General features: G+C 32.2%; 1 protein-coding gene across 5 annotated transcripts in view; it reads right to left on the minus strand.

Annotated features, from left to right (window-relative positions):
• LOC149729602 (fibrocystin-L-like) overlaps positions 1-20,926 on the minus strand; it is a 49,591-nt gene extending 28,665 nt beyond the window's left edge. For all 5 annotated transcript variants that reach the window (XM_089886879.1, XM_089886877.1, XM_089886876.1 and 2 more), the window contains exons 1-41: positions 20,677-20,926; positions 20,300-20,441; positions 20,063-20,168; positions 19,622-19,800; positions 19,123-19,250; positions 18,649-18,762; positions 17,479-17,676; positions 16,621-16,791; positions 15,431-15,531; positions 15,183-15,264; positions 14,084-14,250; positions 13,828-13,968; positions 13,279-13,405; positions 12,843-12,960; positions 12,599-12,773; positions 11,993-12,115; positions 11,668-11,838; positions 11,226-11,352; positions 10,823-10,965; positions 10,022-10,187; positions 9,586-9,740; positions 9,099-9,224; positions 8,681-8,786; positions 8,235-8,365; positions 7,650-7,794; positions 7,204-7,350; positions 6,651-6,773; positions 6,291-6,483; positions 5,605-5,734; positions 5,333-5,450; positions 5,043-5,234; positions 4,597-4,773; positions 4,131-4,310; positions 3,689-3,828; positions 3,091-3,223; positions 2,563-2,707; positions 2,013-2,182; positions 1,447-1,597; positions 954-1,104; positions 473-608; positions 85-194 (exon numbers count right to left, since the gene is read on the minus strand). In XM_089886879.1, the coding sequence (XP_089743005.1) occupies positions 85-194; positions 473-608; positions 954-1,104; positions 1,447-1,597; positions 2,013-2,182; positions 2,563-2,707; positions 3,091-3,223; positions 3,689-3,828; positions 4,131-4,310; positions 4,597-4,773; positions 5,043-5,234; positions 5,333-5,450; positions 5,605-5,734; positions 6,291-6,483; positions 6,651-6,773; positions 7,204-7,350; positions 7,650-7,794; positions 8,235-8,365; positions 8,681-8,786; positions 9,099-9,224; positions 9,586-9,740; positions 10,022-10,187; positions 10,823-10,965; positions 11,226-11,352; positions 11,668-11,838; positions 11,993-12,115; positions 12,599-12,773; positions 12,843-12,960; positions 13,279-13,405; positions 13,828-13,968; positions 14,084-14,250; positions 15,183-15,264; positions 15,431-15,531; positions 16,621-16,791; positions 17,479-17,676; positions 18,649-18,762; positions 19,123-19,250; positions 19,622-19,800; positions 20,063-20,168; positions 20,300-20,441; positions 20,677-20,803 (5,865 nt within the window). In that variant the 5' untranslated portion in view covers positions 20,804-20,926. The remainder of the gene's footprint in view (positions 1-84; positions 195-472; positions 609-953; positions 1,105-1,446; positions 1,598-2,012; positions 2,183-2,562; positions 2,708-3,090; positions 3,224-3,688; positions 3,829-4,130; positions 4,311-4,596; positions 4,774-5,042; positions 5,235-5,332; positions 5,451-5,604; positions 5,735-6,290; positions 6,484-6,650; positions 6,774-7,203; positions 7,351-7,649; positions 7,795-8,234; positions 8,366-8,680; positions 8,787-9,098; positions 9,225-9,585; positions 9,741-10,021; positions 10,188-10,822; positions 10,966-11,225; positions 11,353-11,667; positions 11,839-11,992; positions 12,116-12,598; positions 12,774-12,842; positions 12,961-13,278; positions 13,406-13,827; positions 13,969-14,083; positions 14,251-15,182; positions 15,265-15,430; positions 15,532-16,620; positions 16,792-17,478; positions 17,677-18,648; positions 18,763-19,122; positions 19,251-19,621; positions 19,801-20,062; positions 20,169-20,299; positions 20,442-20,676) is intronic.
• Between the last annotated feature and the right edge of the window lie 172 nt (positions 20,927-21,098).

Here is a 21,098-nt window from a genome sequence, read left to right on the forward strand (position 1 = left end):
TTAAGACATTCCATATGAATGATAAACAATTGAACACCAATGTTAAAAAAATAAATTAGTATTAAAACTAAAACATTTTCTTACATGAGTAAAATTTTGAAATGTAGTAACACAGATGGAATCTCCAATAAACACAGATATATTTGTGTTATTTAACCTTGTACCTGTAATTGTTACCATCTCACCAGGCACACCTGAAACATAAAGTTTATATTCAATGCAGGATTGTTAACATTTTATGTAAAATATAGAGATATCAGACTAGCATCACTAAATATTGCTATATATTTCTGTTGAACATTAATCCATACAACGATCATCAGTATTGGAAATTGAACCAACAACATTTAAACCAAAACATATAAAAAGAAACACAATTGTGTCATACATATAGGCTGTAGTGTTATATTAAAACTGACAAAAAAATTAATTGTTTCTGCACCAAGCAATGATTCATATATGTGTAGTGTACCTTCGGAAGGTTGAATGGAGGTAGCAAGTGCTGTTAGTTCAGCATTGTATGTGTATTTTAATACTGGAAAGCCAGAGGGACTTATCACCACATTCACCTCTTTAGTTGTTCCGACTCTTGGTGCAACACACGAAAACTAAACATTAAATAAAAGTTTTATTAATTTTAAATAACATAATAAACTCAAAATACTTTAACCAGAAACAACAGACTTTAAAACAAGTTGAAATAAAAATTATGTAAAAAATGTTAGTAAGAATTGCATTATTCTTTTAATTGCCAACATACAAATCACAAAATAAATGAAAACTTATTTATCCTTTGGGCAACAGTCGTTCTAACTTGAGTGTTCTGTTTAATACACCTTATGTTCGCCTACAAGCTATTGCCATTGTCCGTATGTCTGGCAATTTAGACAAATGCATAATGAGACATTATACACCAAAGAGCAGTATTGTGAAAAACATGGAAAAGAAATTACTTGATGATTCATGATTGGTTGTTTGATTGGGCAAGCTTTCCCATCCATGGTAACAGTAAGTCCTTGGACCAAGAACCCATTTCCATTAAACATTAATTCATTCCCTCCTTCAATGCTGCCACTTACTGGTGTAATACTTGCACGTGGTACACTGCAAAAAGCGAAAATTTAGTGAACATTTTAGGGCAATTGCCTCAATTTTACAATAGCAGGTTTATTCACAATACATATTTCCTTGTTTGATTATTTCTATATCTAAATGGTTTCATCCTTGTTCAAACTGCACGAATAAACAATTCAAAACAGAAATTTCCTTGACCCAAACCCCTTCTGACTATAGTCCTATCTTTTAACTTGCTCAGTTATCTGCTATAAATTAATTAGGATGGGGTCCAGACACCAGTATGTGTAGCAGCCTTTAATACTGATGATAAATGAATACCCCAAAAAACGTTTTTAATACAAGGGAAATTCAAAAATGAGTAATTTTTACCTTGTAATCAGATTCAGAGACGTTGGATTAAATGCTGCGTATCCTTTTGTATTAACAGTGAGTTTAACTGTGTGTGCACCAAGGGGTAAGAAATCGAGCGTACATTTAACCGATGAACTTGTTGATGTTGTAACATTACATTGGCGTGAGCCTGGTAAGTATTAACGATAAACAAGATATATTGATTACCACAGCAGAAAGTGAAATACAATGAATAGAAATATTATTGTCTCATTAGTATTTAAATGATCATTAAGATATTAACGAGACAAAAAATTACAAAGTTACACAAAATATAGAATGGTCGTTTGTTGTAGGCTTATTAAAGTTAATAAACATTTTTTTAATGCTAACTGAGAAAAATTAAAATGATTGTTTTCTGGAATTATTATTGTATTGTAACACTTATTTGGCGCAGTTAAAAATGACAAAACGACAATGTAGCAATTTGTTATTTGCATGGCTACTGCTTGTCTGATCAAATCATTTATATTGTTAATACTACCAACTCATGTGCTTTATGGTTTCATTCATTCTAAATAAACACAAAGTAAAAAACAGTTTACCAACAGTAACCGACACAGTGGATTTATCATTACTAAAATCACTTCCAACAATTGTAATTGTTGTGTCACTTTGATTGACTGTATTAGGAGTGATTGAGGTGACAGTTGGTGTCATGGAAGCAAGATAAGAAAATAAACACGATCCAGTGCATGTTGATATGTATGGTGATCTAATGGAAATAACATTGTATTATCTTAATTAGAGAAACATTTTATTTATGAAAAAGTTTTATGATTAAAAATAAATGCTTGGCTAAAACAGTTTTTTTGAAATAATGTACTCATTTGCCATGAATAATCATAGATGTACAGCAAAACTCTCACTGATTAACAATAGTCATATAAAAAAGTTTCTTTAAATAAAAAAGGCAGAGAAAAATTATTATATATAACATTTCATTCAAATTGTTTTAACAACCATTGTTTTGCTGGTATATCCTGTCTTTTTACTATAAATCTTCGCTATTGTAATCCAAGAGACAAATAAAGTTACAATTATTATTATTATTATACTTAAATAACTTTCATTTTCTATATTCTAGCAATCTACCTGGAAAATGTGACATTAGCTGAAGTTTCTTGGTTAACTGCTGATGTGACACATGTTAATTGATGGGAAGTGGATTGTTGCACCATGCATGGTGTGCCAGATATAGATACTCGGTTCAGCGGAGTAAGTGCGTAAAAACCAAACCCTAAAATGAAAAAAAATGTTTTAAAAAATGGTGCATCCAGAAAAAATGTGGATGACTTGGTTATATATGTATTTTAAATATTGTGAAAAAGTAAGTGTTTCTTATGTGGATAATATGATTTAAATTTTAAGATGTATCTCTTAAACTGTCTTGACATACTTAAACACACTTATTGGTGTAATACCATTTTGTAGAAAGAACAATCTCTTTCTAATATTAATGTATATGAAGCTTGAAAAACAAGTTGACCTTTTTACCCATGACTTGGGTCAAGAAGCAGTACACGAAGACAATTGCAACATAATACTAGAACCTATGCCCAGAGGTGTCAGCAAACGCACTAACAGAATCCACACTTTATTCGTTCTATAAGTTCAACTTACCTGTTACCGTTAACTTTGTTCCACCTTGCATAGATCCACTTACAGGTACAACAGATTTAATATTTGGAACCAACGCAAATCTATGTTTATCATCAACTGATGCTTCACCAAGGTTGTTCACAGTTACTTTCACCTGTTTATTAATAGTTTTAATTTTATTTTATTTAAATTTGTTTAATATAAAGTAAAAAGAAAGTAAATATTGAAATGTTAGGCTTCTTTGTATAAAAAAAACGAGAAAATAAACAAATGCTTTAGAAGTTACAACAATTGTTTAGTGAGGCATACTGAATGCATAAAATTATCACTTTTTGTGTATATCCCATAAAAAATAGGTCATTTTATTATAAATGCCTCACAGAAGTTTTAAGCAACAATTTTAATCGTTTATGGTTTGTGACTTTTGTTTCGAGATACACAACTTGCATAACCCCCTGTTCCATCAGAAAAAGATTTGCTTTATTTAGTTTATGTTTGTTATTGATATTTGCTTTATTGCATTTATGTATGTTATTTTGTTTACTGCAAAGCAGCATTTAAAAGACACAAGACCGTAAGTCAAAGTCTCTTAATACTGAATAACCCTAAATAAACATACTTGATACAATGTTCCAATCAGTGTCATATTTGTTGGTTTTGGAGAACACCGTATTTCAGTTGAGCTAGATGTCAACACTTCACATGGGTAGTTACCAATCATTACAGAATTAGCGCACTCATTTTGTGCAAAGCCACTTCCTTTAATAAATACAAAATTTTATATTCTACTTATTTGTTCTTGGTTTGGCTACAACAGTTACAAAACATACGTTATACTGCACACCATGCTTGGTGGCTTTATAAAAGTTTTAGATTTTCTCTTTTGTCAATTTGGCGGACTATTAAAGACTAGTGTGTTTAAACAATTGTGGTTAATTGTCTTACCCAACACACACCCACTAAAAAATGATATTCACTCAATAAATAATACCAATGATGAATCAAACAAAGCATTAATATAAAACCTGCATTTAAAAACAAGGTCAAAACATAACAGGTACCTGTTATTGTAACAACTGTATCTATTGTACCAGATTGAGGGGAAGTGGAAAGTACTGTTGGTGTGTAACAAGCTTCACCAGATACAAATATTAAACTGTTATCCACTGTTGTACCACTAGGTACACAACCAGGTACTTTATTCAATGCAGTACAAGATGTTGCCCGCTTTTGACGATGTGCTGGAAATGTTATATTGACAATTATATGACAAAGTACACACCAATCTTATCAATAAAATGTTCTAATTGTAAAAAAAAATTGAAACCTAAAAAACATGCAGAACAACCAGATAACAGGTGAAACTATGGTGTTACAAAAATATAAAGCTCTAGTCTAAATTTCAGGTATACGTAGCCACTTAAGCAGACAAATGGTTGATCAATTCTCAACTAAACCACAAAGAACTGTCCACAAATTTAACCTCCATTAAAAAAAAAAAAACTTGGTTGATAACATTTTATTTACCTTTGGCTGCACCAACATGAGCAGAAATGCCTCTCAACTTGACGTGTAGAGGAAAGTGCAGAATTTTCTCGGTTACATGAATTGTTCCTCTCATCCAAACAGTATTATCGTTGCCATTAATATATCCAGAGAACGCATGATAAGTACCAGGTTGCACGAACTTGTATTCATAGTATCCTTGTTGCACAAAAATCATAGGTTAAAGTATGTGAAATAACAGTTTTTAACATTTATTTATTTTATACAATACTAGTGTCAATTTGTTTAGTGGTTATTCATTTTTTACAAGGCCATATCTGGTTTGGTCCTACCAGAAAAAAAATTAAAACTCAACTTTATTAAAAAAAATTCCTTATTTAGAATTTAAATATTCTTTCTATTAAGGTTGCAACCTCTGAAAATATATTGTGAAAACAATAAAAGTAACATGTGTAACCATTTCTAACCATTTTGTGTTTTTGTTGGCCCAGAATTGAAGCCAACATTATCATATTCTTCACCATCAGGTCCAGCAGTTGAAAACACTCGAATACCCCAACCATTGTTTGGTGTTCCCTGTATGTTCCACTTCCAAACAACTTTATCTCCAACATTTATACGAAGAACTTGTGGATTCCATGCAAAACCAGATCCATAAACTAAAATAATTTTTATTCAATTTTCTGTATGACTGTCAATTTATGTTAAGCCTCGCACCTAAGAACATGCATGGCCACAAAAAAATGAGGTTACTTACCTGGGTGTATTCCGTTATTATTTATAAAATGTGTTCTTGCAAGACTACCAATTTTGCATTGAATTATGTTACTTGTAACACTTTGTACGTTGCATTTAGAATGGTTGCCCAATAGAATCTAAAAAAAATTGTTTTTTAAAAAGTCTGTTTTTAAAATAGATGTAAATAAGCCAAAAGCCAGCCACAAAAGTAAAAGATGGCAGCTTGGCGGGTCATATTTATCAAAAAATCTACAGCAGTTTTAAGTTGCAAATTTGATGTTCCATACTTACATTTAGCGTAGGGTCGTTCACAAATCCTTGACCAGAGATGGTAATGATAGAACCCCCATGTATCGATCCATGTTGTGGTGATAACTGATCAACTGCAAACGTATAGCTGATACCAGATATATTATTTTGCCTGTGAAAAGTATTTGTAATAATTTAAGAAGCATTCATTGTACATAATATAAAACGATTTTTTTAAGATTTCGATAACAAAGATTATATTAATTAAAATTATTAAAAAATAGAAAGTAAAAATAAATTGACATAGGGCAGGCTAAGGATCAAAATCTTTTAAATCTATTGGTTAAAAGAATGTACTGTTAAATCAACATTACGGATGCATATTGCACATTACAGAATAGTTAAGTATTCTGAAATGTCTAGGGTACAGAATCTTTTTTCATTTATAGAACAACATCAATCTTATAATATATATCAGTTTGTTTACACTAAAATGGTAGGTTTGCTGAAATATGAGCTATAAAATCAAAAATTAAAAATCAGAAAAGACACCACGAATCCTCCTCGAACCATGGAGCGGAATCGCCTAATCCGTATAGATGTATGATGCGTCATTAAACAGAAAACAGAATGAAAAATATAAAAGTATTAAAATTGTGTATTGTGCACTTGTGCAGCCCTAACTAACATACACTATACACACTAATCAAATCTATGCAAAAGTTTACTTTAAATCTGCGATTCCAATTTCTTTAACCAGAACATTAACTTGATGAACACCATGTGGTAGAGATGGAAGTTTGCACTGAATGTAAGTTGATGTCCATGTTGTTATTGAACAAACTTTCCCAGCTATTGTAATAACAACATCAGAGATGGTTGACCCGAGATTACGACCAGTGATGTTCAATGTTGATCCACCTATGCAGTTTAACATTAATATCAATTTTAGTCTAAAACAGAAATTAAAAAATATGAATTTTACCTCGTGTGTGTGTGGCAACATTGTATTATTAATTAAAGAATCAAAGTTTTCACAAAAAAGGTTGAAAAAAACAGCATTTTTTTAAAAACAAACACAAACATACCTATAACTGTGGATGTTGTTGGTGATATTAAAGTTAAGACCGGAAGATTTGCATTTGAATATGTAAATGCAGATGGTAGGGTCGTAACAATATTTCCGTTCATATCTTTTACTGACACATCAACTGTAGTTGAACATGATTGTTACACGCATGATAAATCATAATATACTTACACAACATTTCAATGTTTTATTTAGGTCACCTTTGTCAGGGTAGGTGCTACTTTAAGAGAATAAACACACTAAAATAAATAAAAAGACGTTTTTGCAGTAATAGGTGTTGTTTACAATCACAGTACAGAATAAATGTAAATGAAAGTATAATAGTAGAATAGGGGATGATGGAACACCTTCCAATTCTATTTTCCCGTCCCATTTGGTAGTAATCGAAGAACATTCAAAGAATTATAAAACTGTATCTTACGAATCTCATAGATCGCTGTTAATTGTTTAAAACATGATCAGGATATTTGGATAACATGTGGTAAAGAGTCTTTCCCACCCTACTATACAATCAATACAAAATTAGGTATACAATATATAAACTGAACAACCTGTTGAAACGGTTCCAGGTGGAATGACACACAATATGTGTCTTGAAGCAAACCTGTCAGTTTTATTCACAACACATTCATTTGCACCAACATATACTTTGTATGTTTCTATAAATCCTGTGCCAGTTAAGTTAAGCAAAGCACCACCTGTTAAAAATAAAAAAATATTTATATTGGAAATTTGTTTAAATGTAAAAAATTATGCAACTGTACTTGATAAAACCACAATAATGGTAGCTTTTAATGCTTGCTGCGTTGCTCACATATCTTTCAGAAGAAAGGCATGTGCACAACCATGACCAATATATATTAACTTGAAAAAACATAACAATACTAGAAATAGCGACCATGCTTTTTTCCTTTTCCATAAAATAAACATGTTTTAACCAGATTTAAAATTTTATAGAAGTGATTGATAGTGTTTGCAATAAAAACAGACGACATACCGCTTGTAAATCCAGTGTCAGGATAAACGCTGATTAGATTCGCAGTTAAATTAAACTGATTGGAAATATTTTTGTTAATTGCAGCTCTTCCAAGACCATGAACTAAAACATTTAGGTGGTGACTACCAGCAGGTCCATTGGAGATCTAAAGTTACCATTAAAAAAATTTGATAAGATGTATTATAATATAGTAAGTAAATAATTTCTTACTTTATCCTCGCGTGGCCGGTAAACGACAGTCGTTCAACACAGCGTTTTGTTTTATACACTTGTGCCAGCTTACGAGTTACCAAGTATGTTACTTTGTGGGTGATTACTCTTTGCGAAATTTTTCTTTTTTTTATGTGTGGCTGATATATATGACACTAGTTACACAGTAACAATCATATATGCTCAGTTTAAAGTGAGACTTTACCACATAAATGGGGAAAAACTAAATGTCCAATGGTTGTTCAGAAATAAGAAAGAATAGTCATTAAAGAATAAATTCTTTGAAGTTAGAAACACAAGTAATAACACAGATTTCTTTTGATTACTTGTTACCATATTAGGAAGCCAATAAGTTGCTTAAACAGAACAGCCAACCTGACATTGAAGTTGGGTGTCTGTATGACTTGTAATAACACAAGCAGCATTTCCAATTTGAACTGTAACATTTGCCGATGAAGGTGTTCCAAATTTGCTTCCACTTATGCTTACAACGGTACCCGATGACCCTGTGGAATTAAATGTCACCTTACCGTAGAGACTATGGAGGGTACTATTACAACTTCGGATAAAAATAAACGAATGAAGTCATAGAAAAATTGTTAAAATGGTGAATGCTTACCATTTATAAAAGACTAGTGTTTCAGGCCTATTTGTAATGACGAATAGACAACAGTTTTAAAACAAAACTAATCTTCTGACATTTAATTGAATAAAAGCAAAGTGGTCGCATTTTGTATAAACTGTTGTTTTGGGTTTTTGGGTAAAGTTTATAACATTTTGTCCAAATATTTTAATTTTTTTTAAACCAGTTATTTTTTTACCAGTATTTGGAGTAAAAGATTGAACCATTGGAGTGTGGTCTGCACTAAACATAAACCCGCAGTTCCCTGTGCATAATGATGGGATGTTGTTTACAAGTACTTCAACCTGTAAATTACAAATCATACTTTTATTTAGAATAATGCGTGGTGATTATCTAAAAACATTTAAAAATGTAAAAAAAGAAAAATTGTATAAAGCGTGTTGCTGAGAATGTTAAGTCTCTCAACGTTATATATTGTATTTTTATTTCTTTATAAATCTTTGAATAGCTTATAATATATCAATAATATTAATATTATCCTATAAAATATTTTGTCGCTATACCCTGTCTTTTCGTTTATAATATTTCTAAATCTTGTTATTATTAAGTTATTATTATAATATTAATAAACAAACAAAATGATGATGCTAAATTACTTGTGGCTCCTTATAAGGTAATCGCAACATTTCCCCCGGTATTGGAGCGTGAAATATTCCTCCATATGATATTTTCCGAACAGAACCAACCAAGTCAGGTGCGCCCAATATGTTTGTGGTGTTTATCTAAAAGAAGCATTTTATTAAGAACTATACATTGCATTATATTTGTACCAAAAAATCAAATGCGTTAATATAACTTTTTTCAAATGTTTTGTTACAGTTTATCACATGAGACCAAAAATATGGATGCAACTGTAATATGTACTTCTTACGAATTGTGCAACTGTAACATTTTACACCTAACTCTTTTTTCAAGTGCAGCAGTTAAATAGTTTATTTTAAAAATGGTTTTGGGCATCTTCTTGCTCTTGAAACACAAACCAAAAGTGGGTTTTGGTTCGGTTGTTAACTACTTGTTTGGAAAGCATCTTAACTGTATGCTTAGTGCTTAGCAAGTGGTTAAAATGCAGTTCAAGTCAAATACCTGTAATAATGTTTTAGAACCGCCATTAGTCAGCCATTCAATTGTATAATCAATTTCATGGCAACTTCCACTTTTTTCAACTTTGGCTTTTCCAAATCCTTGCAAACTTTCCAAGAGATTTTGAAAGTGAAGGACTGTTGTGTTCACTTGAATGTCTAACAGGATAAAATAAAAAAGTGTTCAAGCCAATTACCAATTTAATTAAATGTACAAAAGAAAAAATATCCAGAATTCTACATACTTTTATGTTTTACAGTTGGTACTAAACATTCATTAAACATTATACAAACCATATTTCTTAAAAATTTTGAAATAATTATATATGCTATTTGTTATAACATTTGTAGATATAAATAAAGTTTATGTTGTGTGATCAATTTGTGTCATATAATTTCTATAGCCTATTTTAAATCAGACATTTGAACAGTTAGTTTACTTTTTAAAGTTTCCTGGAAACCATCAGCCGAAATATGCGTTAAATCAAATGTTCCACGCATTGGTGGTGTGGCCTCAACCACTCGACATATACTTCCATTATTTCCATTTGACCATTTGTTCTCAACTTTTATGGAGCTTTGTGATGTTGGAGAGGAATATGCCAGCTGTGTGTAAATCAAATACATTTGTTTAAACAGTCTAAATAGTAAATACCATAATGAATGATGAATGAATATAACTCATTTATGCTCATGTGGTTGAAATTGACATCTTACTCCAATGGTGTTCTGTTTTACACACCTTGTGCTCGCTTAATAAGTTACGTATGTAAATTTGGGGGTAAATAATATTTTAGATTTGTTTTGTATGTATAACAATTTTACAACTTATAAGTTACCAAGGACAACATTGCCCACAATGGTAGCAGTCAGTTCGAAACCGATATTTTCTGGTCTACAGTTTAAAAATACATTTGGCTGGCAGCACACAACTGCCCGAAACTGTTTAACCATTATGTATTTGGTTAAAGCAGTAATAATGTATTGATTAACCAAGCAAATGTTATTAACTTAAAGATCAATCAAACAGCAGATAAAACTATGTATGCAATAACAATTTGCTGGTTAATATTCAAGATAAAGGAGATTTAATGAATGTTGGCTAATTTTATTAACTTATTACTCAAATTTGTTCAGTAAAAAATTCAGTTTACACTGCTATTTATATTTCAATAGTAAAAACCAGTCTGAGTTATATTTAGTTATTGTCAATTATTAAGTATATTAATACGGTATCATACCATGAACAAAGGAACCATGTGACCACAGTTATAAGTTTCAATTGTTACATCATACACAGGTAGTGGTTCCATCTTCTGCACAACGATATTTGATATAGGTTCCCCTGTTGCCAACGCAGGTGCTACACGTAGGTCAGATGCAGCTGAATAAATATATGTGCCAGCATTAATACATTTACCATTGCATAAAATGAAGGTTGGACCAAAACTGAAAAACTTAGCATTTGAAATAGCAACAATATTAGAATAGTCAGTTCCAGATCAAAATTTTGATATTTTTCAAAAACTTAAAAAATGCAAAGAAATGTGTAATTTATTAGGTTAAAGTACCACCTAAGACCATTGACCAATCAGAACTATCTAAGGGTGTCATCCAATTAACCAAACAATAAGTAAATCTTACCAACACCATTTGGTAGAATATTGTTCTTTCCAATGTATAACGCATCAATGTAAAAGTTTTCAACTTGATACAGGTATATTTCACGAATTGAAGCAGAAACCAAGCTCGGATAATGAACTTGTAGCAACTAAAATAATAGTTATGCGAGTTAAAATATCAAGAATGCGTAATAAAAATGCCAAGACAAAAAAGTTATATTATTTTCATATTTTTAAGGTCTTCACTGTATGAAAGTTATCATTGTGGTAAGGTAACATGCAAGATACAAATTTATATACTATTATATTAGATTAAAATATCATGAAACAACCTAGCTATGATATGTGGAAAAGGAAAAATTGTAAGAAACTAATTCGATATATTTTTAATTCACCAACTAAATTGGTTAAACAATGGAACTGTATGCTTTACTATGAATTCATACAAACAAAACTAAACTAACCGTTGAAAAATCAAAACAAGAGTACGTCCATGTTGTTTTACTCATTGTCACTGATATCGATAGTTTTTTGGTAGTAGTCTGTGTCTTAGGTCTTCCTTCATTATCTGTATATTGGAAACTGCCAGTTACTCCAATCTCTGGTTTAAAGATACCTCGATGAGCAAAGCAAATCTGAAAATTTGAATGTAAATGGATTAAACTTACAGCTTTAATGAGTTACCAGGTAGACTAGCTACCAGGTACATTTTATTAAATTTAGTATATATTCCTATTAATTCTGAAACTATCTACTGGTGAAAACAAACAGCTTTGTTAAAAAAGTTACCTTTGGATAAGTTAGTATTGAGAAATCACGATGTTTTTCCCAAGACACGTGCGCAGTTGTGCCAGATTTGTAGATATATGATGGATTTAATAGTGAACCTCGACCACAAAATGGAACAACATCCTAAAATTGGTTAAACACATCTATTATATAGAGCAATAAAATGTGAATGGTAAAATTTAATGGAAACATTGTTATGCAATGTAAATTTGTTTACTTATTACTGCATTCACTTTCAACATAGACATACAAAAAAGTTCATTTCGTAAATCCATAATGCAGAGTTTGTATAAATGTGTGACTGATGTATTGAATGAATGATACTTATTTAGCGCCTCATAGTGGGGTAGTGACAACCCCACAGTGACAACCCCACAGATGTCTTGTTTTACAGATGATTTTACTGTTTATGAGTTACCAGAGATACAATTTTGTGGGTTATTGTTATTTTTTCTATATGCCTGACAATTGGGAAAAGGCATAAATAAAAAATGGATTTGAGAAGAGAATGCCTAGTGTCTTATTAAAAAACACACACAATCAATGGAATTCCAAGGTTAAGAAACATAACAATTTTTAAATTGTTAGGTCACTATTACAGTTTACCCTTTTTATCTGCCCTGCTAACCCCTCAGTGATATCACCGTCTTCATAATTAAACAACGCAGCCACACTAGAACCACTAGGTAGCAGTGTTGGTGAACAATGGGCGGATACTAATTTCATAAGTTCAGTTTGTAACACTTCACCAGATGCATTGTTCGTAATTGGATGAGAAATTCTGATAAGAAAAAGCAAAAATGGTAACACATGTACATAGGAAATAAAAACAATGGCAATGTAGTCTTACCTTGAACCCATTTTAATTGAAAACGTCTTAAAATCTGGAACTCCTTTCACAGTTTCGCTGACTGTGACTTGCATGTTCTCATTGCTTCGTACTTCATATGTGATTGGAGGATAGTCGCCTATACATTCATATACATTATTGTATCATACCACAGACTTAAAGGCTGCATATGTTTTTATGGCATACTTTTTTACTGTCATAGAGAATCGCGGCAGTAGTGCAATCATGAAAATAACGAGGACAGGATCTCCAATACATCAATGTGATAATAATTTGGATCCAATGAATAAATAAAGTTTTGAAACCAAAAAATTGGATGAATAAATGTAACATTTTTTTAATTTCTATAAATTTATTAGAAGTTGATTTTTTAACTAATTTATAAAAGAATTGTTGCATTACTATTGAACAGTAATCTTAAGTTGGTTGAACTTACCTCCCTTGCCTTTGAATGTAATGACAAACTCTTTTCCATTCGTAATATCTGTCTTGGTAACTTTAACTGTTTGCCCGCTGATACCAACCACACTTCTTAATTCTGACTCGAAGGCAGATCGAGACACCTGTTAATTATATATTGAATTTTAACTAGTAGTAATATTTTGTGAATGTGTTAACCTTTTATTAGAGTTTTGAACGTAATTATTTTTAATAGCAGAAACTAAACAATATGTATAAATAGAACATTTGATATAATATGCATTATACATTTACTTTTATATATAAATAAAACTCAGTTAATTAGTACATTAAATGTAGAAGCTTATTTTATTAAACAAAATTTTCTAGTTATGAAAAAAAGGAAAAAAATAATTTTGTTTGAGGTGCAAATTTAGTAATGGCATAAATAGGGTAATGTTGGTATGAAATCAGGCCAATCCCTTTATATAAAGTCTGGAAATAGAAATATGTATAATGTATGTAACACCGTTATTTAACAATTTATATTCTTTTTGTCAATTACGTGGCACTGACAAGCCTATACCTGGTATGAGAAAAATGTACTTTTCATTCCATTATAAATCAAACGAAATTGAGAATTTGAACATGATTGAGTACAAACAACTCGAACAGTCTGTTTCTCTTCAACTCCACTTTCAACATTCCATGAATTAAAAGAAATTTTCTGTAATTTTAAAAATGTTAACCCGGTTAAAAAGTTATTTCAATACACCAAGCAAACACTAAGTTTTTACCAAAGAAGTCTTATTTATTATTGATATGATAAATGAAACATAAACCTGTTTTTCAGCTTGTTTGGTAGCCTCAAAATCAATTCGTTGTTTCTCATTGAAAACTTGATTTGATTGTTTTGCTGTTAAAGTTGTCTTTTGTCTATGAGCAGCAATATACATATTTCCTTGACCATGCCAATCAACTACTGCAGCTTTAAAGTAACATTGTTGACCTGTAAAAAAAATTAAATTGTAAAAAATGCTCATAAAAAGAAAGTGATTTTTTTCAGAAATTTCTGTTCATCAGTTAAGAGTCTTTCTGTTTTATACACAAGGTGTATGAAACACAACACTCATGTTATAATCACTGTTGTTCAGTTTCATTTATTCATTCACTAAGGAACTCCATCAATCAAAAACAGGAGTGCATAAAAATATCTGACACGAAATTTCTGTTCATCAATTAAAAAGTTGAGCTATCTTTGATTGAGTATTACAGCATAGGTTCAGTTAAGTTTTAATAAAAGTAAGATTTGCAGGTTAATAGTTACATAATTAATATAACAATGTGGGTATCTGTAATAGAAAATGATATTTTTTTAAATAAATCGAAGAAATACACTTTGCCAAAGTCATTATACATAAGCAATAAGCAATTCAGTTTAATTTCACATTTTTTTTGTAATAATATTGTGAAGTGGTTATTAAAGTTAAATCCTTAGCAACAAACAAAAAACAACCATTGTATATTTAAACTACTAGGTTACAAAAAAGCCACATCTCAATATTTACAAAGCAGAATGATCCTTTAAATATATGGCCATGTTTAACTACAGCCTAATTGTATATGACTATTGTAGGTTAACACTCTAATTACAAGTTCTATTGTAGGTTTGTCATTTGTAACAATGAATCAAGCTCATAAATAGACCACGATGAAAGTATTATGATATTATATAAATAAACTCATATAATGAACTACAGCGGTTACAAAATACCAGAAATCGAAATTCTAAAAATTTAAAGCGAACAATAGTGAATAAATTGGGGGTTGGGGTATATATTGGTTAGAGAGGATAGCTGTTGGTTATGGAGTATCAATTTAAAGTAACTTACTTACTTTATGCTCACGTGGCCAAAAATCAACAGTCATTATAACACTTACCCTTTTTCATTGATATCCAATCAGATTGCAGATGAGAATGAAAATATGAAGGGCGGTATCTACTGGATACAATCGCAAAAGTCTGCAACAATGTTGCTCATATTAATATTGAACAATGTAATTAAGGTTTATTTTACACTAGTATGTTTGGGTGCAAAAAAAATTAGGAAAAGCACATGGTTTGTGAATACTAAACCATTTGTACTGTAAATAATTTTGTGCAAAAATGTGAAAACTTGACTGTTTACCTCATTTTCCAAAAGCTCACCACAGTGAAAATGAACTTGTCCTGCATCATCAGACTTGAAGTAAAACTTGTAATTATCTGTCTGAGGTGCAACAAATATACCTAAAGTACGACAAAAGTTTAGTAAAAATTAGTATTGGTATTATGAAATAACATACACAAGCTTTATCAACAAAGTTCAAATCATTATACTCAAAACTTGTTAAAATGTTTTAGTCTTGTTTTAGCATTCATGAAAATGTTTTAGTCCTGTTTTAGCATTATCAAATATTTTGCTTAAATAGTTGTGTAAAGTGACTACAAACTATTACAACCAGAGTCCTTAGCCTAAACACTCTGGTTACAACCATTATCTTCATGAGGAAAATATGTAATGAAGCTGTTGAAATGATGAGAAAGGTAACAAAAAAACTAATTATGCAGGAAGAATTTTTTCATAGTAATTAAAAAAGTGCACTTAAACATGAGAACCACAGCAGTTTAAATCATAGCAGGGTTTAATCAGAGCAATTTGCAAGTAAAACTGAAGTTAAATACACCAGTATATGTTAATGGTTTACATTTTTGCTTGTATTTTTATAGTTTAAACACGCCCTAATATATTTTTGGTTGGTGTACTTCATATTTTCTGTTTTTTATTCTTTAATCCATGAATTGTTCAGTAAAATCTTGTGATAGAATACAAAGACATTTTAAGCACAGAAGTGTTGGTTTGCAATATTCAGCCGAGAAACAGCCGCAAGGTAAAGTGCTATGCTTTGAGATCCAAAATGGTGGCGACTATCACGTCATAACTTTAGACAAGTTCAGATGCATCGAAAATCTTTATTTCTGGTTAAATTAGTCGTCATATTAAGACTGAATACTTTCGATTTCAATTTTAGCATTGTGTTACAAGAGTCAGTCTGAAATACGAGCTCATACGTATCAAAGTCCATAGCTATGGACTTTGATACGTATATGACTAAAAGAGCAACATATCGCTAATATGACGTAATAAAATTATGAATATAATGCAAGACGGCGACTTGCTATGACCGCGCTTGTTTTCGCGCACTTTTAAAGTTAATTTTCAACACGAACGCCCAAACTTTAGGATAAAATATATAGCTTGTATAACTAAGCCGTGGGAACATTACGAGAAATTTTTACTGCTCGGCAACTATAATGGATTGTCTACACAGCCTATACCTTCGAATAAACCGGCAAAATCGTCATCGTAGTTCCACTGATAACCCGCTTGTTGTATAATATGTTGACCTCGGTAGTCGGATTTATTTTCATGTAAACTAAAGATTGTTCCGACACTGGTTGACCCTACACTTGTTTCATTCCACCATCTCATGTAAATCCCACGTGAGCCTAATAACACAAGAAACGTTTTAAACAAAAAACAGTCGAACACCTTTAGCACATATATATTATTCAAATATTCTGATCGTGTTTTAAACAATTAACAACGATCTATGGGGGTTAGGGATACGGTTTTATAATTCTTTCAATGTGCTTTGTTTGCCACCAAATTTGACGAGAATGTATGTATGTTTGTAACTTACTTTATCCTCACGTGGCCGGAAAACGACATATAACACGGGTGTTAATACAAAACGACATATAACAAGGGTGTTGATACACCTCGTGCCAGCTTACGAGTTACCATATATGTTACTTTGTGGGTGATTATTTTCTTATTTTTTTTTGTATGTATGGCTAATAATTTAGAAAACCCATTAGTGCCCACTGGGTTGGAGCAATTGCCGTTAAGTGTCTTGCCCAAGGACACATACGCCCACAATGGTAGCAGCGACGAGCCTTGAACCCATTACCTATGGGTTAGAGGCAGGCGCGCTTACCACTATGCCACGGCGTCGGATGAGAAAATAGAATGAAAAGATGTCCCATCTTCCCCCGCCCTGCTTATTCTTGGATGATATTAAAAAGGGGCTACAGAGGCGTGACGTCATACCACATAGATTTAATAACTTAAATGTTAAAAACACAGTGCTAACACAGTGCACCAACTAACAAAAAAGTGTAAACACAGTCGACCTGAATAACGGTAAGGTTTCCTGTTCGGTGAAGGTCCAGTGACGCAGGTCAATGACGTCGCAGTTATTGAATTATTTGTAATTTTACATGGTACACCGCCAACGAGAACTTTCGTACTGCGGTCAAAATGTTTTCCAGTGATTGTCAAATGTGTTCCACCAGCTGCGCTGCCGACTTTGGGGGAGATTCCTGTGATCTCTATAAGTAAATCGTAACGGTTATTATAGCCTATATATAGAAAAAAAAAAGTATTTACAGGCTTATGCGTATTGGGTGTGGCGGTGCATGCGTTATTGCACTCGGACGCAATATATCATGCGCAGATCAAATTTTACGTTGGACAAAAGGGTGGAGTTCTAGGACATTTATGCACATGTTGCCTAAATCATTTCAAAAATTTAACTATTTGACGGAAAATGCGAATACGCACAGAGATGAGTTATTTAGCGACGCGTCGTTAGGTTTAATTCTTGTGGTTCGCAACAGGCGTGGTAAGATGGAATACATAGTTGGTTTGGATAAACAAATGAATTTGATATTGAGCAGGACGTAAATACCACGAGATAAAATTGTGCTCTTTAAACAGTTCTTATACATGCAGAATTGGTATTAGTTGAACAATAATCAGTATTGTTAACTAATAAACGTTGCACCCTGCAAATGCATTTTAACTTATAAAATCTTCTGCAAATGCGTTTAAACTGTATTCATTTAATTTTATTACCTAATATCACTAACGCGTTTGATTGCGCGCCTTTTTAGAATATAGCAACAATACCGCGAATATTATTGTAACGCTTCTTCATCTTTATATCATTAAATGTATATCCAAATTGAGTGGCCCAACTTACCCCGTATCTCAACTTACACCAACATAACTATAGAATATTCAAGCACATTTCAATCGTGCACGATGTATGTACGTGTTATATATAAGTATAACCCAATGTGGCTTTCGATGGGTTCTCGGTAAATCAAGTTATTTTTAACGAGTCACCACCGTATTAACACCATTGCTAAAAATACGGAAAGGCTAAAATATGTAAGTTCTTCCTTAATAAAATTAAAAAATTATTTCATTTTCTTTGCTGCAAATATGCATACATACAAATTCGATTAACTTAACGATATAAATGATAATAAACCCTATAACATATAGTAAGATCAAACCTGCGTAAGTCTGGATCATGTGAACTGTGTCTGTTCCGCTGACTTGATATAATGCCTTGTGCGGGACCGACCGACCGAAACTGTTCGTTAGAATAAAACTCATGTTACTGTAACCTGTAAAAAATATTAAAACAGGGAGTTGATAAAAAACATTTTTTTGTCGCGTGGTGACCATACGTTTGAAATCATTGTTTAAAAGCATATAGTTAGGTTTATATACTGCCGAAAAGTTAATACAGTAAGACGGGACACCTTTAGCATATAATATCCAAATATCCTGATCGTCAACAACGGTCTATAAGAGTCGTGAGGATACTGTTTTAAAAGGCATTGAATGTTTTTTGTGTACTAACCAAAGGAAAAAAAAAATTGAATAAAAAGGTGTCCCATCTTCCCCCACCCTACTATATAATTGCAATATTTGCGCGGAATAAAATCGAATTGATTTAGTTTGTTGAAATTTACATAACCCACCGATATACGTTCCCAGTGGTTGGCAGTGGAAGGTGCCATATATCGATGTTTCAGAGGTTAGTTTAATGCTGTAGAAATCTTGAGTGTCGGGGTTTATTAGCTCACAACTATGACCATTGACGTAAACCCTGTAAACGCAGAAATGGTTATATAAACATTGTAATAGGAAGCAATAAAACTATAAGATAGCAAACATATAGTAGAGTAGGGAAAGTTGGGACACATTTTAACTCTATTTTCTTGTACAATGTGGTAGTAAACAAGGATCTTTCAAAGAATTAAAAAACTATATGCTCAAGACTCCCATAGACCGTTGTTAACTGTTTAAAACACGATCAGGATATTCGGATATTATGCGCCGAAGGTGTCCCATCTTCCCCCACCCTACTATATTTATTGTTATGCCAACTGACCAAGCCGCAAAAAAACGCAATCGTCAACACCGTTTTACTTTTTGCATACTTTTACGTTCTTCATATTTAGGGCCATCCATACTCACCTTCGGAATGAAGTGTCTCGACCATTGAGGATGGTTTGGTTGTTTGATCCGTATGCCTGGGTTACAATGCGACCGTAAACCTGAATAAGATCACCCGGTGCATACGCTTTCGAAATCGGGTATTGAATCGGTTCCACTTTACTGACGGTGCGCATATCCGGTCCGTAATGTGGATGAAACTGTACGTCGAATAAAAGTAGTTTTTTTTTAATTTTAAATAGTGGGGTGGGAAAAGATGGGACACCTTTTTATTCTGTTTTTTCCGTTTTAGTTGGAAGTAAACAAAGGTAAGTCAAAGAATTATAAAAATGTATCCTCACGACCTCCATAATAGACCGTTATTAACTGTTCAAAACACAATCAGGATAATTGGATATCGTGTGCTCACGGTGTCCCATCTTACCCCATAGTAGTATACTAGTTGCACTAAAGTAAACTCACTCTCATGGTACAATAGCTATGTTGAGGATTATTGTTACAGTTCGTTTCATACGCCACCTCGTTTCCTGAAACCACCTTCACAAAGAAATTACCTTGTGGCATCGGTCTATAGGTAAAAAATATTATCGGTCAATTTGGACTTGTAAACTGATACTGTAATAAAGCATTGATCAGTGATAAACGAATGTCAATTATATAAATATGAGCCGTAATTATGTATGCATTTAAGCATTAAACCTTGTGTAGCAGATAATTTTATCCTTTGTGCTTCCTTCTTTACCGACGTCACATTCGTACTGAGAATGAGAATCAATAAAATATACTTTCACCGCGTTCGGATCATCCCCACCCGCAAAATTCGGTTCGCTTTCCAGGAAACCTGAAACCATAAAGTCGTATATGTACTAATAAACCTATAGCAAAAACCAAAGGCAGGGAAAATGGTTCAAACATTAATATTGGTTCAAACAGCATTTTAAGTGGTTTGAACATTAGAGCGAGTGTATAAGCTAACATTTAAATGAACAAACTCTTCCTACGGGTTAAAACGTTGATTATGGTACATCTGTTTACAATATAAACATCAATTCTTGTTGTAACACCGTAACACATACCTTCGCCAAAAACCGTTACTCGTACAGCGCCACCATTTCCCACATAGCGAGGCGACACCGACCGAACTTTAAGAGAAGTAGCATGATTGACCAGCAGCAACAACCATGTCAAAATAAGCTTGAGCATGATGTAGCAAACCTGACCCACCAAGCTGGATAGCAAGATGAGCTTGTCTTAAATCTTTAAACTATTGCAGTGCGATATTTAAAATCTATAGGGCCTACCTAATGCTCCTGTTAGAATGGTTTTTAAATGAAACATTTGGTTTGACAATCTTATACAATCATAAATCTATATTCGAAAAGTGTACGAAATCTTCCCTTCAACGTACAGTTTGTTATTATTTTGACCTGGTGAGCAATGGTTAATGCAATATGTTTTACCTTCATAGTAACGACCTTACAACACAACCTATTCATGC

This window comes from Ciona robusta, chromosome 10 (assembly GCF_009617815.1).
Source record: "Ciona robusta chromosome 10, ASM961781v2".
NCBI classification, from domain to species: domain Eukaryota; kingdom Metazoa; phylum Chordata; class Ascidiacea; order Phlebobranchia; family Cionidae; genus Ciona; species Ciona robusta.